Source organism: Diceros bicornis, chromosome 5, assembly GCF_020826845.1.
Source record: "Diceros bicornis minor isolate mBicDic1 chromosome 5, mDicBic1.mat.cur, whole genome shotgun sequence".
Lineage (NCBI taxonomy): Eukaryota > Metazoa > Chordata > Mammalia > Perissodactyla > Rhinocerotidae > Diceros > Diceros bicornis.
In genome coordinates, this window is record NC_080744.1 from 58498574 (window position 1) to 58512411 (window position 13838).

The window sequence follows — 13838 nt, forward strand, 5'->3', positions numbered from 1 at the left end:
CCTGTGGCCCCATCCCTTCGACCCTCTCCACGCATTCTCTTGCCCAAGCCCAGGCCTGCAGCTCCTCAGTTCTTGGCAGAGCCCTTACCTCAAGGTGGTTACCCACCATCTCCCAGATTAGACTGCGAGAGCTGCCCCATTCAGGGTGAGGGCTTCCTCCTCTGAACGACTGGCACATGTTTTGGGGTCCCTCCTTTAGCTTGTGGCCTGTTCCATCTGCTCATTTCATTAGCTTTTGAGGAGGGCATCCCTGTGCCCCAGCTGAGCCTTAGGCTCTTCTGGGACAAAGCCTGAGCCCTAAGTCTCCTATACCCATCACAGTGCCCATGACACAGTGGGTGCCTGGGAAGAGTCACTGGACTGTGACAATTACCTAGCATACAGACATGCACGTGCTCACCCATCCACATCCACTCACTCACCTGTTGGGAATCACTGGCTTGTCTAGGCCACAGCTGTGGCCCAGAAGTTTTCCTTGCCACTGACACTAAGCTTGTCTGTGCCTGGCCCAGGAAGCTCTCAAGCCTGCGGCCTGAATGACAAGAGGCCTCTGTACTGTACTGCGGTTTTGCATCCATCGGGACCACAGTTCCTTAGACCTTTTAGCAGGCCCCCCTTTGATTTGTTCCACAGTTCAGAGGCTCAGGAAGGCTCTGGGGCCAGCCGATGGCCCCCACTCTGAAGTCTGCTTGGTGTTGACAGGGCTGGCATTGATGAAAATGCCGTATCCTTGCACCTTGATGTTGAGGGGCTGCCACTGGCTCCCCTCACCCACCTCATATGTTTTTGGCCACTCTCCTGCCCTGAGCAGGGCCATAGTCCGGCAGCTGTAAGGCTCACGGGTAGAATCCCATCAAAGCTGCAGGATGGAATCTCACCAAGGGAATTTGGTGGCCTGTGTGGTCCTCACTGCTGCCCTCTGCAGAGGATGGATATAGCTGCCTTGCTCACTTTCTTCCCTTTTCTGTCCCCTTAATTGATAAAACCCTTTGGCCCACAGCAAGTTTCTTACCCATCACCACCCTCACTCACACCCACCCACCCTGGGCCCTTCACCTCTACTAGAATCTCCCAGATCAATTTTGATTAAACTATAGAATTAGTATAGTATGACAGAAAGAGCATGAGCTATGCAATCCAACAGACCTAGGATGGAATCCTGACTGCCCCTGTCAGACTGTGGGACCATGAATATGTTATTAAACTTCTCTGAGCCTCGCTTTCCTCATCTGTGTAGTGGGAATGTGATCCAGCTCATCTTGTTCTGGAAGGATGGGGAGTACTCAGCACAGACTGACATGAGGGCAGAAGATTCTTGACATCTGTCAATCACTTTCACTTTCCTAGCAGCAGAAAATATAAGCATGTGTGTGATCAGTGAAGCGACAGACAGGGCTCTGCCCAGAGAAGGTTCTGACTCTTATTTCTGACTTTCTCTGAGATATGCTGTGTTGCATGGAGTGGAATTTCCCACTTGGCTTCTCCCTGATAAGATAGGTTTGTATTTCTTGAGCAAGTTACCTAACATTTTGGAGACTGAGTTTCTTCATCCGTAAAATGGGAATAATAACGACTTCACAGGATGTTACAAGGATGAAATACAACAATGTGTGCCCAGTAAATGGAGGTAATTTTTGTGTTTTGTTTCCCATTTTGTGTTTGAGGAATCCTGGACATTCACGGATTCCAAGCCTGTGGGAGCTGGGGGCTTGGCTGAGGTTTTCTGCCTCAGATTTAACTCAAGGCAGGTTCCAGACAGCTCTGCCGTTAACTGATGGGTATCTGTGGGGGTTGAACACTTATCAGATGTAAAAGGCCTGGACTGGACACCATGGTGGAGGCTGGGGGTGGACTGATAAAAGACAAAATTCACAGGAGCCAGGCCTGGAGGAACCTTCAGTCCAGCGGGGAAGATGACCAGGTAAATCCTTTTATGTCACATGAGGTATGATGACATTAGCACTTAATAGAGATGGGGGTCCAGAATAAGAGGTGAGTAAATCCCACAGAAGGGGGTGGGGTGGGACGGGGTGGGTCATGACAGGCTTTGTTAGGGAGAGAACATTCGATCTGGACCTTGAGGAAAAGTTTAATTTCTCTGAGAGTAAGGGAACAGCAAAAGCAAAGAGAAGTCACACCAATTTGGGGACCTCTGGCCTCTGTCTCAGTGCCATAGTGATGATCCAAATAGGAGAAGAGATATGGACGTGCCTTGAAAGAGTTGACAGCCCAGGACAAGCAAGTGTGAGATAGGCCCCATCTCATCACTGGGCTCTCCTGGGCTGTGAGCCCCGCCTGCTCCCCTGGGCCTCCCCAACCTACCCCAGGAGCTTAGCACTTGGGGGAATGTTAACCCCAAGCATGCATGGCATCAAGTAGACACAAAAGAGAGGGGGATGTGTAGGTGTGAGAAATAGCTGTGGAAAGATTAGAAGGTAAGACTCAGAAATAAAAACAGTTGCTGGGTTAAGGCTGCTAATCTTTTATTGGCTTAAATTGTCTTCTTAAATTTTTTATTAAAAAAAAAAACTTTCATCCAAAATGTCTCACAGATCTATGCACACTGCTGTAAAAAGATATTCAACATATTTCATTAAGTGAAAAAAGCAAGTTGTAGATTCTTATGGCCGTGTGATCCCATCTGGGTCCACGTACACACTGGCTTTTCTTAGAAAAGTTCTGAGAGGCAACAGAAGAAAATGATCATCACAGTCTACCCTTGGGCGTGAGACTTAGAGGGAGGGCCGAGGGAGTTCTACTTTTTACTTTAACTCTTCATAACATTATGACATTTACCATACATTACTTCTGAAATAAATTTTTTTTAATTTAAAAAGAAATAATAAAAGCCCCTTTGCTTCAGAGTTCATCTTGGAAATTCTTTTCCCAAGGACTGAAACAGGTAAATCCCAACACCTATTATTGTTGTTTTCTATAGTGTTGTGTGGCTACACAGTTCCTGTAGGTTTTTGTTTCTCTTCTGAAGGAGGTTGCCCTGCCTAAGCTGAGTGTGTGGTGGGAGATCTTAACCACAGAAGACTCCAATGAGGTGGTCAGGTCTGGCAGGCAGCCCTATCAATATGGCTGTCCCAGGGAAGTCCTCAGCTCTGTTTAGGAAGGGTGAGGCTTGACAGCAGTGGCTCCTTCCCTGGCCCAAGGCTCCTGTCCCTACAAAAGGAGACTCTGCAAGTTAAGTGCCCTTAGGGCACCCTGCACACATGAGCCTCCTGTAAGTAGCAGGGCTTATGGCCGCTGTCTTCACCAGGGGAGAAGAAGAGAGGATGATGGGATGTGTGGGGTAATGGTGAGGTAGGCTCCTTGAGAAAGGAAGGGGCTGTGGATAACAGTTGAATGTAGATATGGATAAATTTTTGTTTGTTTGTTTAAACCAGCACAGTGTAGTTAAAAAGATTCTTAACGTTCCACCTCCTATATTACTTGCTCTGTTACCTTGGACAACTCACCTCCCCTCACTTTCCTTGTCTATAAAATGGAGATTTGGACTAAATTCTTGTTGAGATCCAGTTCATCAGTAACATTTTATGATTTTATGTTAATATAATAATCTAAATAAAGGAAAGTAATTTAAATATAAGAAAGAAGAAACCATTGATCATTATATGCTGCTTACATTAAATTACCTTGCATCCTTGGGCGTACAGTATTCATCACTCAGCCTATCAACCAGCGCCCCTCCCTGGGCAACATCACTCCTTCCTAAATGCTCACCCCCGGACTCTGACCCGGCTACCCTACCCTCAAGGTCAAACAGAAGAGATCATCCTACCACACATTCTCCCCACTCCCCAGAAGCATTCAAATTAAAGGAAGAAATGATTTTGTTTGTTGTGGGTCCTTATGGTGTGGTGGCCAGAGCCCTAGACTAGGAGTCAGACCACCAGTCCCCACCATGGTCTATCACTGCTTCACTGTGTGACCTTGGACAAGTCACTTCCCTCTCTGGTCTTAGCCTCATCTATAAAATGAGAAGTTGGATGGGTTCTTTTTATGAGCCCTGCTCTAATACTCCCCTTCTCTGCCCTACAGTGGCTACCAAGGCTAGGAGAGGCCAGAATCTGCAGACCAGCACTTCTCCAAAGACTCTGGGAAACCAGCAGACAACTTCCAGCATCCCCAGCAGGCCAGTGCCAAAATGTGAACACAGACAGGTGTCTGCACTCAGCACTGGGAGCCAGAAATCAGGCGAGATGAGCAAGGCCAGGCGGGGCCCCAGCCGAGGGCAGGCCTCTCCAGAGGGCATGCCGTCCTGATCCAAAGCTGGATCCTGCAGCTTTTCTCACGGATGTTCTCTTACTCGTAGGATAAGGACAGACAAGGCCTCCAAAGGAATCAGAAACATGCACTTCAGGGACCAGACCAGGGCAAGGAGTGGAGTTAAAGTTTCCTCGTTTGTTAACACACAGTTTTAGTTAAGGTACAACACACCTACAGGAAAACGTACATACACATGTACGGCTCAATATAGTTTCATGAAATGAACATATTCATGAAACAAACATCCAAATTAAAAAACAGAACAATACCTCCCAGTAATCCCCCTCGTGCCAGCTTCCGGTCACAAGTCCTACCCCAGAATAACGACTCTTCTGCCTTCTAGCACCACTGATTCACTTTGCCTGTTTTGAACTTTATTGTACAGTATGGAGTCTTTTGAGTCTGGCTTCCTTTGCTCCACATTATGTTTGTGAGTTTCATCCGTCAGTACAAGTGAAAATGAAAAATAACTGTCGTTCATTTTCATTTTTGCAGAGTAAGGACTTAACGATGAGCTAAAATCAATGAGACAGCCCTGAGTCTAGGCTACGGTGTTCGCTGATAGCCAAGGAAGCAGGTACACATCCAGCTCCTCCCCAAAATCAGAATTCCTGCTGTTCTTCCTGCAGAGGCCCACATCATCCGCCTGGGGGGCTCCAGAGGTGGGAGGTAGGGCCTTGATGCCCCAAACTTGCTTCAAAGGCCAAAAGCTCTTGTCCACTGAATACTACCCTGTGCCCTGCTCTGTGAGGGACACCATAGACTCAGCATCTCATTTAATCCCTACAACCATGGAGTAGGTACTGTTATTATTCCTATCTTACAGGTAAGAAAACTCAGGCCCAGAGAGGTTGAGTAAATTGTCCTAAGGTTGCACAGTTAGGAAGGGGACGCAAACCCCAATCTGCATAACCCCAAGGCCAGACCTCTCTACCACTCCATGTTGGCAGGGAGCTCGCCGGCTGGATCTGGCCCCTACCTCTGTCTCCAACCCCATTTAGCACAGCTTGTCACCAGCTCACTTTCCAAGGTCACACTGGCCTCCTGCCAGCAGCTCACGCCCCAGGCTCTTCCCCACCTCAGGGCCTGTGTCCTGGCTGTTGTCTTTGCCTACACTAGTTCCCTCAGTTCTCAAATTAACAGTCATTTCCTCTGAGCAGCCTTCCCTGACCACCCAGTCTAAACTATGTCCCCTAGTCTCTCTCAGAGCATCCTGCTCTCTCCTTTCATAGCTCTTGACATACGCTAAAATGACTTCTCCTGGCTGGCCTAGTGGCGTAGTGGTTAAGTTTGTATGCTCCGCTTTGGCAGCCTGGGGTTCGCAGGTTTGGATCCCGGGCGTGGACCTACGTATCGCTTATCAAGCCATGCTGTGGCAGGTGTCCCACATATAGAGGAAGACGGGCTAAGAAGGACTAAGGACTAAGAAGGAAGAATAGATGAATTCCCCAGGAAACTGCTTCTACTTCCATCTTCAGATCCCCCCCACCCCTACTTCTCAGTTCTCAGCCCACCCCGATACTAGTCCCATCAAACTCCACCCCTGTTATGTGCGTGGCTGCCCCCACTGCCAGCTGGAGCTCCAAGAGGGCAGAGACTGTCTATGTTCTCCTCATCTTTGTACCCACAGCACTTAGCACAGACTGCTACACATAAAACACGGCCAAGGTGAGGCCACCGAATCAAATGCCATAGTTAGGGTCTGCTGCTAAGGATGCCACTTTCCCCCTGGTGTCACCAAGGTCAGGAGAAGCACCAAAGGCCAAGAGAACGTGGCTTCCCATTCAGAGGCAGACTCCACTTGACCACCCCAGCCTCTGGGCCTCTGTCCTCCTCCCTTCACCAGGCCCTGGATTGCCAGGGGCAGCTGGCTCCGACAGAAGGCTGAGGAGTCACCCCCTCTAGGGTCTCTGCAGTCATTGCTCCCCCACCCAGCCAGCTACCCAGCCACCCAAGGCACGCCCTCCCTGAACTTGAAGCAACTTTGCCTCCCCTTCTCCTCAGAGTAAGGCTCTGCTTTGAAGCTCTTTCTGTTTTGTCTTTAAAAATAAAAGACAGCAAGAGAATTCGTCCTGACCCAAGAGCTCTACAAAAGAGAAAGGCCTCCTGTTTTGCTCTTGGACACAGTGGAGGCCCTACACTTCCAGGTTTTCACTCTGCTGGGTGTGGGAAGGGGTGAGGCTGGGTGTACTGGTGGGCACATGTGAGTGTGCAAGGGCTGTGCTCATGGAGACAGCACAACAGGTGTGCGGTTACAAACTGGACTGGCCAGACCTTGGCTATGTCACTTGTTGGCTGAGCAATTTGGGGTAACTTGTTTAAACTCTTTGGACCACAGTTTCCCCATCTAAAAAATAAGAGTAAAAATAATTCCCATTTCCTGCATTGGTATGAGAATCAAACTTCAGGACTGGTGATCTGTAATCACTAAAATGCCATCTAAATATTAGCAGTCGTTAGAAATGGAAGGCAAGAAGAGAGCTTCAGAAAACCTTCATCTCTCTCCAGATAGTAACTACTTTCAGATCTCGGAGTGCTGCATTCTGGGTTTTAGCAAACCTGAAAACGTAGTCGATAACTTAGATCCTAGAAACCTTAATGACTAGGCTCATGTGGCTTGTTACTCAATGCAAATCCATTTTCAGAAGGATTACTTCACCTCCCATTCAGGCTCTGAGCTTATGAAACAAAATCCTGGGAGCCATGGAGGATCCCAAGTGGGACTCAGGAGAAAACCAACGGGTCAGGTCTCACTCTAGAGCCTGTGGAGGACTTTGTGAGAAAAGAAACAGATAAAACAAGAATCACTTAGCTTCATCATAACTGTCAGTCAGGTTATACTGAAAACACAGAACTCAACAATTCTAGTCCTTTCTGCTGGCAAGTCTTTATTTCCAGAGAGATGAATATTTGCAGAGCTGCCCATGAAGACGAATAAACCCCAGGATTGTTTTTAAAGCATCCCCTAGTCCTGTAACAAGCCCACGCCCTACAAGATCAATTGACTGACAAGCGCACCAAGAGAAGAGTGACCCGGACTCCATCTCGCATCCGCTCCCCATCTCACCGCCACTTACCTCCCCAGCTCCTCTCCGATGTCGTAAAAGTCCTCCACTTTCTGCTGCTTGAACGTCTCCATGTTTAGGCTCCTCATTGAGACCTGGAGCGTACAGCCCTGAAATGGGAAGAAACCAGAGGTCGGGATGGATATGCAAATTGGCACAAGTCTGAGTTTGGGCCCAAAGGTAATTGGCTGCAAGGGAGCTAATAATTTAATGATAATCCACAGCCCTGGGTCCTCAAGAACTGCCCTGCTTAAGCCTGTCCTCATCTGTGACCAATGATGTATGGTTCTTATTTGATTTATATTTATTCAAATTTGTTAAGGAGACAGAAAAAAGAGCCCTCCTCTCCTCTTCAGATCTGCTCTGAAGAAGTTCAGAGAAACAGAGCTACAGCCAACTTCGGCAATTTCTTCCCACGAAATTCAGATTTACTGAGAAAAGTGGCAGCTTTTTCAGGCAGGAAAAAGAGCACTCGTTTTTGAGTCAGAAGTTCTGGGTTCAAGTCCCAGTTCTGCTCAGCTAAGTTATTTAAACTGCCAAAGACTTAGCTTCCCCATCTGTAAAAGGGGATAATGCTGTAAAAACCAACTGCAAATCATGAAATTATCTCGTAAACTATAAAATGTAGTAGAAAGGTAAGGGATTACCACGACCTCAGCTCCCTCAGGGGCTGTGCCACCCAACTGCGAGTCTGAACTGATTGTAAACTTCTCACTCATCACCCCAAAGGAAGGATGTGCGGGAGTCATGTGACAAATTTCAACAGGCACCAGAAGTCAGGAGCCTGAGGTGCTAGTTCCAGTTCTGCTCACAACTAGCTCTGTGACATCATCACTTGTCCGAGAAGCCTCAGTTTTCTCATCTGTAAAATGGAGCTAACTCTGCCTGCCCAGGGCTCCTCAGTGAGAGCCACAGGACAAGTCTGAGCCATGGGGAGCGCTCACCACTCCACCGGAAGAGACTGCATCCTATCCTGGGATCCCCCGGCCCCAAGGAGCTCACCCATTCCTGGGACAGCCACATGCCACCCTGGACAGCACCCCGAGGGCAGGGCTCAGGACACAGTCTGCAAATCACAAAGATAAAACCAGCTGCCTGTGGATGTATCTGTCAAAAGTCCTTAACTAAGTCCTCTCAGAGCTCATTTTGGCTAGTGTTGGCAGCTTTTCTTCTGCCTGCCAGTCAGATACCAACCATACCCAAGCCCCATGAACCCCAAAAGACTGTTTTCACCAGGCTGGGTGGAGGCACCATTACATAAGGGCACGTCTCATCAATGCCAAGTGGCTGGAGATGTTCCAACTCTCAGGCGATGTATACATTTCACCCTCTTTCCTCCTACCCAGCCCGGGCAAACTGGAGCCCTGTTACCAAGATGCCACTTGGCTCCCTCCCTTCCCCCAGGGCACACACAACCCTGAAGCCCTCCAGGCAGACGTGGCCTGGCTCCCAGGCCTTACTCTCAGGGTCACCTGCCAACCTCCTGCCTCTTGGTGCTTATGGTCTATCACACATCCTCCTCCCTGCTAGGTCCTCACTCTGTGCTGGGCCAGGGCCCAGCAAGCACGGAATACCGAAAAGAGCAGGCTCTAGGAGCCCCCATTCCAGGCTAGTCTGGGTGTATATTAGCTGTGTGACCCACAGCAGATTGGCACCCTCTCTGGTCCTCAGTCCCCTCATCTGTAACCAAGGGTGATAATGTCTATCGCACCTACTTCACACATCCGTGTGAGGATCCATTGTGATAAGGGCATAAACCGCTGAGCAAATAAGAAGGATGATTATTACTATCATTATTTGACTCATCCCAGGCCATTGTTTGTGTTTCTGCTTCCCACAGCCATTGAGACAACCAATTCAGTTCCTTTCTGAGGAAAAGGTTTTGGGATCCTCCTGGTAAGTCTGGCTTGACCAGAATCAGAAGTTCACCCCACCCTCACCCCCACTCCCATCCCAGCAAATCTCCTGAGACTACCCCAGAGAGTGGCAGGACTGCTAGCCACTATCTTCTTTTTGCTGAAAAAAATCCTTCCAAATAAACCATTTGGGTCAGGTCCTGGAGGGTGGAATTATTAATTTCACACAGCTAAATGGAAACAGAAAACTCCAAAAACATTTTTTGGCAGATATCCTGAGAGTGGTCCCAGGTCCCAGGTCCCAACAGCTAAGATCCTCCCTCTGCAAGAGGCTGGCTCCATTCGCCATCAGGAGCTGAGCTGGATTTGAAGTGGCCCCAGCTCCCCAGCAAAATGATGAGCCCCATCCTTGGGCTCCACATCCTGGGTGGCTGGGGTAGGGGCAGGGGAGCCCCCTAAGGACAAACTAGGCCCATCAGTTTGGCCCCAACTCACCTTTCTGGCCTTAGCCCCCTCCCCTCACATATCCTATATTACAGCCAAAGTAGACATTTCCCACTTGCCCAGAACTTTCACCCCCATGCTCAGCTCAAGCTGGCCCTTTCCATGAGAGGCCCATCTGGAGGGTCCTCCTAGCAAAACTGCTCCCTTCCGGCAAGGCCCAGCTCAAATGCTACCATCTCTGTGAGGCTCCATGACCCTTTTTCTTGCCAAAACAGATGAAAATTCCCCCCCTCTTTAAATTCCCAGAGAGGGCTCTTCATACATTTTTAGGATTAGAGCTTATCACATTCTGGCTCATCATAATCTGTGTGTGTGCCTAACCCAGAGGGAGAGTACACAGATTCCACAGTCACGTGGGCCTGGTTTCGAATTCCAGCTCCGCCACTTACTAGCACACACTGAGCACAGGACAACTTTTCTCAGCTTCGAATTACTTACATGGAAAATGAGTCTAGACAATGCCTAGTGTTGGTGAGTATGTAGAGCAACCAGAACTCTCAAACACCGCCAGAGGGAGTGTACACCGGGACAACCACTTTAGAAAACTGTTGGGCAGTTTCTAGGGATACCTAAGAGAAATGCATGCAGGTGTTTTCTAAAATGCTCCATGTTAGAAGGCTCACAGCAGCACTATTAGTAATAACTAAAAATTGGAAACAACCAAATGGCCATCAATAGAAGAATGGATAAATAAACTGAGATCTACTCATACAATGGAATTATTATACAACACTGAGAATAAATAAACTACTACTACCTGCAACAACGCGGATGAAACTCACAAACATAATGTTGAATGAAAGAAGCCAGACAAAAGACTACATAGCATGTGATTCCACTTAGGCAAAACTAATCTGTGGTGCTAGAAGTCAGAGAGTGGTTACCCCTGGGTGGGAGTTGTGCCTGGAAGGAGACACAAGAGGGTTTCTGGGTGCTGGCAATGCTGTTTCTTAATCTGGGTGTTGGTTACATGGATAGATGGTATGTATATTTATTTTTTATGCAATCAAAATTTTAAGTTCAAGTGCTCCACTTTGGAGGCCCGGGGTTCACAGGTCCGGATCCCAGGCACGGACCTACACACTACTCATCAAGCCAAAGCTGTGGTGGGGTCCCACATACAAAATGGAGGAAGACTGGCATAGATGTTAGCTCAGGGACAATCTTCCTCACCGCCCCCCCCAAAAAAAAGAGTCTAATATCAATGGGACAAGAGATAACATATGTAAAATGTTTGAAATAGTGCTTAGATGGTCCCAACAAATGTGAGTTCCTTCCCTCCTGCCTACTGTCTTGGAGCCCCATGAGGGCAGGAGTTGTGACATTCTCACCTCAAAGTAGCTGGTATACAGCAGGCACTCCATAAATGTTGGTTAATTTAAATTTAGGACCCCAGCCTCCCTTCTCAAGGAGCTGCTCAGATATCTCACCAGATAAAAACAACTAATAACAACTTAAACCCCTTTCCTAATCTGTCCCCAAGATGAATTTGCATTTTACCAGTTTAAAAACATGCAACTAAAGGGAAGAAACTCTGAGGTGGAATTATAGTCGTCAGTTAGGACCCAGAGAAGGACCCAGAGGCACAGGCACCTTTCTAGCCCTGAAAAGATGAAACTGCAAGGCAGAGGGGAGGGATACAGCTACAACTCCACAGGCCACTGGCTCCAGACATTGCAAGGATGAGGCCCATCTTAGCACCCACATTATGGAATCTCTGGAATTCACATTCGTGCCCTCAACCCTAATACTAGGCAACACTTCAAGGGTTAACACAGATTTCCTAGAATCTCACAGAAAGGGACCTCTAAGATCATCCAGGGGATTTTCAGACTCTGCTTTAGGAGCATGAGGAAGGGGAGCCAGAGCAGTTCCACTTTACCCATACTATATTTTGGGGTTCTGTGTGAGAATTCATGGCAGGGGACGAGGGTGTTGAAAACCACTGTTGTCTCCTCTAACCCACTTGTTTTACAAAAGGAGGAAATTGAGGTCCAGACGGGGGAAGGGACTTGCTGCAAGTCACACAGCTAGCCCACTCCAGTTGCTCTTCCCAGGGCTTCTGTTGACAGCATCCCCAATGCTCCGATGGTGGCGCAAGTGTTGGAGAAGTTAGTGGCTTCCTGAAGGACAACCTAGGAGGAGGCCTCTAGGGCTGGAGGATGACCCCACAGGGAACTCTCAACACTCCTAAGCCCTCTCCCCCACTGGCCCCAGCTCCCTCTGCTGAACTCTCAGAGACCTCGACCCCACCTCACCCAGTGTAAGTCAGTGAATTACAAGGGGGCAGGCATGATTGTCCTTTTACACCTCCCCCCACATTAGGGATCATCACACTCAGGCTCTGAGGAGGCTGCCAACAGAAGGGAGGGGCTCCAATGTTAAGAGAGCCCCTCTACGCACTCGAGGCTTTGACCCACCCCAATCTCTGCTGAGGAAGCTGGGGCTCAGAGAAGATCAGCCACCTGCCTGAGTTGACATAAGAAAACTCCATCTTTTGTGGTGAAGGTCCAGCTCTGCTGGGCAGCCTGCTTATTCACTCCCACATCTAACAAGAGAAGCCTTAGGGAGGTGGTCCGGGTCAGTCCAGGTCTCATTCCTGCCAGCCAGAAACCCGCCCCAGACCAGCACACACCCACCCACATCCACACACCCCTGTCCCCCTACCCAAGCCTCTCCTGCAGCCACTGAATTATCAGCAGGGCCACTTTAGGTGCTAAAAACATATCTTGGGAGATGAGTGGTTTGAGGAAGAACAAGGCTCTGAAGGTATCTGTGAAGAGGCCAAGGCACCAGCGCCCCTCAATCACCAGGACTCTCCCAGGAAGATCTTACAAAGGGGCAGTCAGGAAGCAGTGTCAGACCACAGCAGCAGCCCCCAGCTGCTCTCCACTGGGTTCTACAAGTATTGAGGTGTCAGGGGCTGTTCTCCTTCCATCTGCCACCAGAGACCTTCCCACCTGCCTCTGAGGCAGCCAGCTACAGCATCCTCTCTTCCAGTGTGCACCCCTAACCTACCACTACCTGCCCAGCCTCAAAGCTCACCTCTCTGAGCCTCATTTTCTCCTTGGTAAAGTGAGAATACTTATTTCCACTTGTAGTGTTACAGCAGTGAGGATTAGCTAGACCCACACATGCCGTGAGACATCCACAATGCCTGGCCCAGACTCAGTCAACTGTCGGCAGCACCCTGCTATGCCCTTCTACCCCAGCCTGCCGCAGACCTACTGGCTGCCCCCATGACCACAGGGGTGGGGGTGGGGGGTGCAGGAGGTGTGCGAGGTGGCCAATGCTGATAAGACCTGGCCCCCCTCCTCCCGGAAATCTGGGATGCTCTTCCCTGTCAAGCGGCCCTAACTTGATGGAAGTCTATCCCCCATCTCCTCCCTGGGTGCCAGCCCTCTGCCTGCTGCCCCCACCCCGTCTCTCGGGTCAAAGTGCCAGGCTTCGAGGCGCTCCCTGGGGACACAGCAGGCAGGTCCCCGCGTTCCAGTGCCGGCCACAGCGCCCAAGGCCACGGCCAGCCATACCCGCGGGCGGCGTCAGGGACAGGAGCGGTGGGCTTGGGAAACACGAGAGAACACCCGGGAGCAGTTTGCCCCCGCCAGCCCCAGCCCCCGGGCGCCGCTGCAGTCGGGCCGCACGCCCCGTCCCGCCCGTCGAGCCCGCACATGGGCGCTACTCACGGCGGGAGGCTGCGCTGCGGCGGCGCGGTGGGCACAGCGGGCACAGAGGGCACAGCGGGCACGGCGGGCGCGGCGGGGTGCGCGGCGCTGGGCTCTGCTCTCCTGGGCGCCGGCGAGGCAGCAGAGGAGCCAAGGGGGCGGAGCGGCCGGCCCCGTCCCAGGCGCCGGCTGGAGGCGCTCCCGGCCGCTCCGGGCAGGATTCGGGGCGCCCTCTGCTGGGAGCCCCCTCCGGAGAGCCCCGGGGTGAATGAGAGCCAGGAGCTTCCCTGCCAGGTGGGGACAGGCACTTCCAGGGCTCTGACGTTCCCGGGAGAGGAGGCGAGAGCCAGCGGCAAGACGCTCCGGGCGTCCTTACTGGTTCTGCCGCTTACCTGCTGTGTGGCCTTAGGCAGGTCAGCTAACCTCTCCAAGCCTTATCTGGAAATTGACTTAAATGAGCTGATGCGTGTGAT

General features: G+C 50.3%; 1 protein-coding gene across 2 annotated transcripts in view; it reads right to left on the reverse strand.

Moving 5' to 3' along the window:
- The window catches only part of DAPK2 (death associated protein kinase 2), a 114660-nt gene extending 101225 nt beyond the window's left edge, over positions 1-13435 (reverse strand). For both annotated transcript variants that reach the window (XM_058541798.1, XM_058541797.1), the window contains exons 1-2: positions 13387-13435; positions 7353-7450 (exon numbers count right to left, since the gene is read on the reverse strand). In XM_058541798.1, coding sequence (XP_058397781.1) covers positions 7353-7429 — 77 coding nt within the window. In that variant the 5' untranslated portion in view covers positions 7430-7450; positions 13387-13435. The remainder of the gene's footprint in view (positions 1-7352; positions 7451-13386) is intronic.
- Positions 13436-13838: the final 403 nt, after the last annotated feature.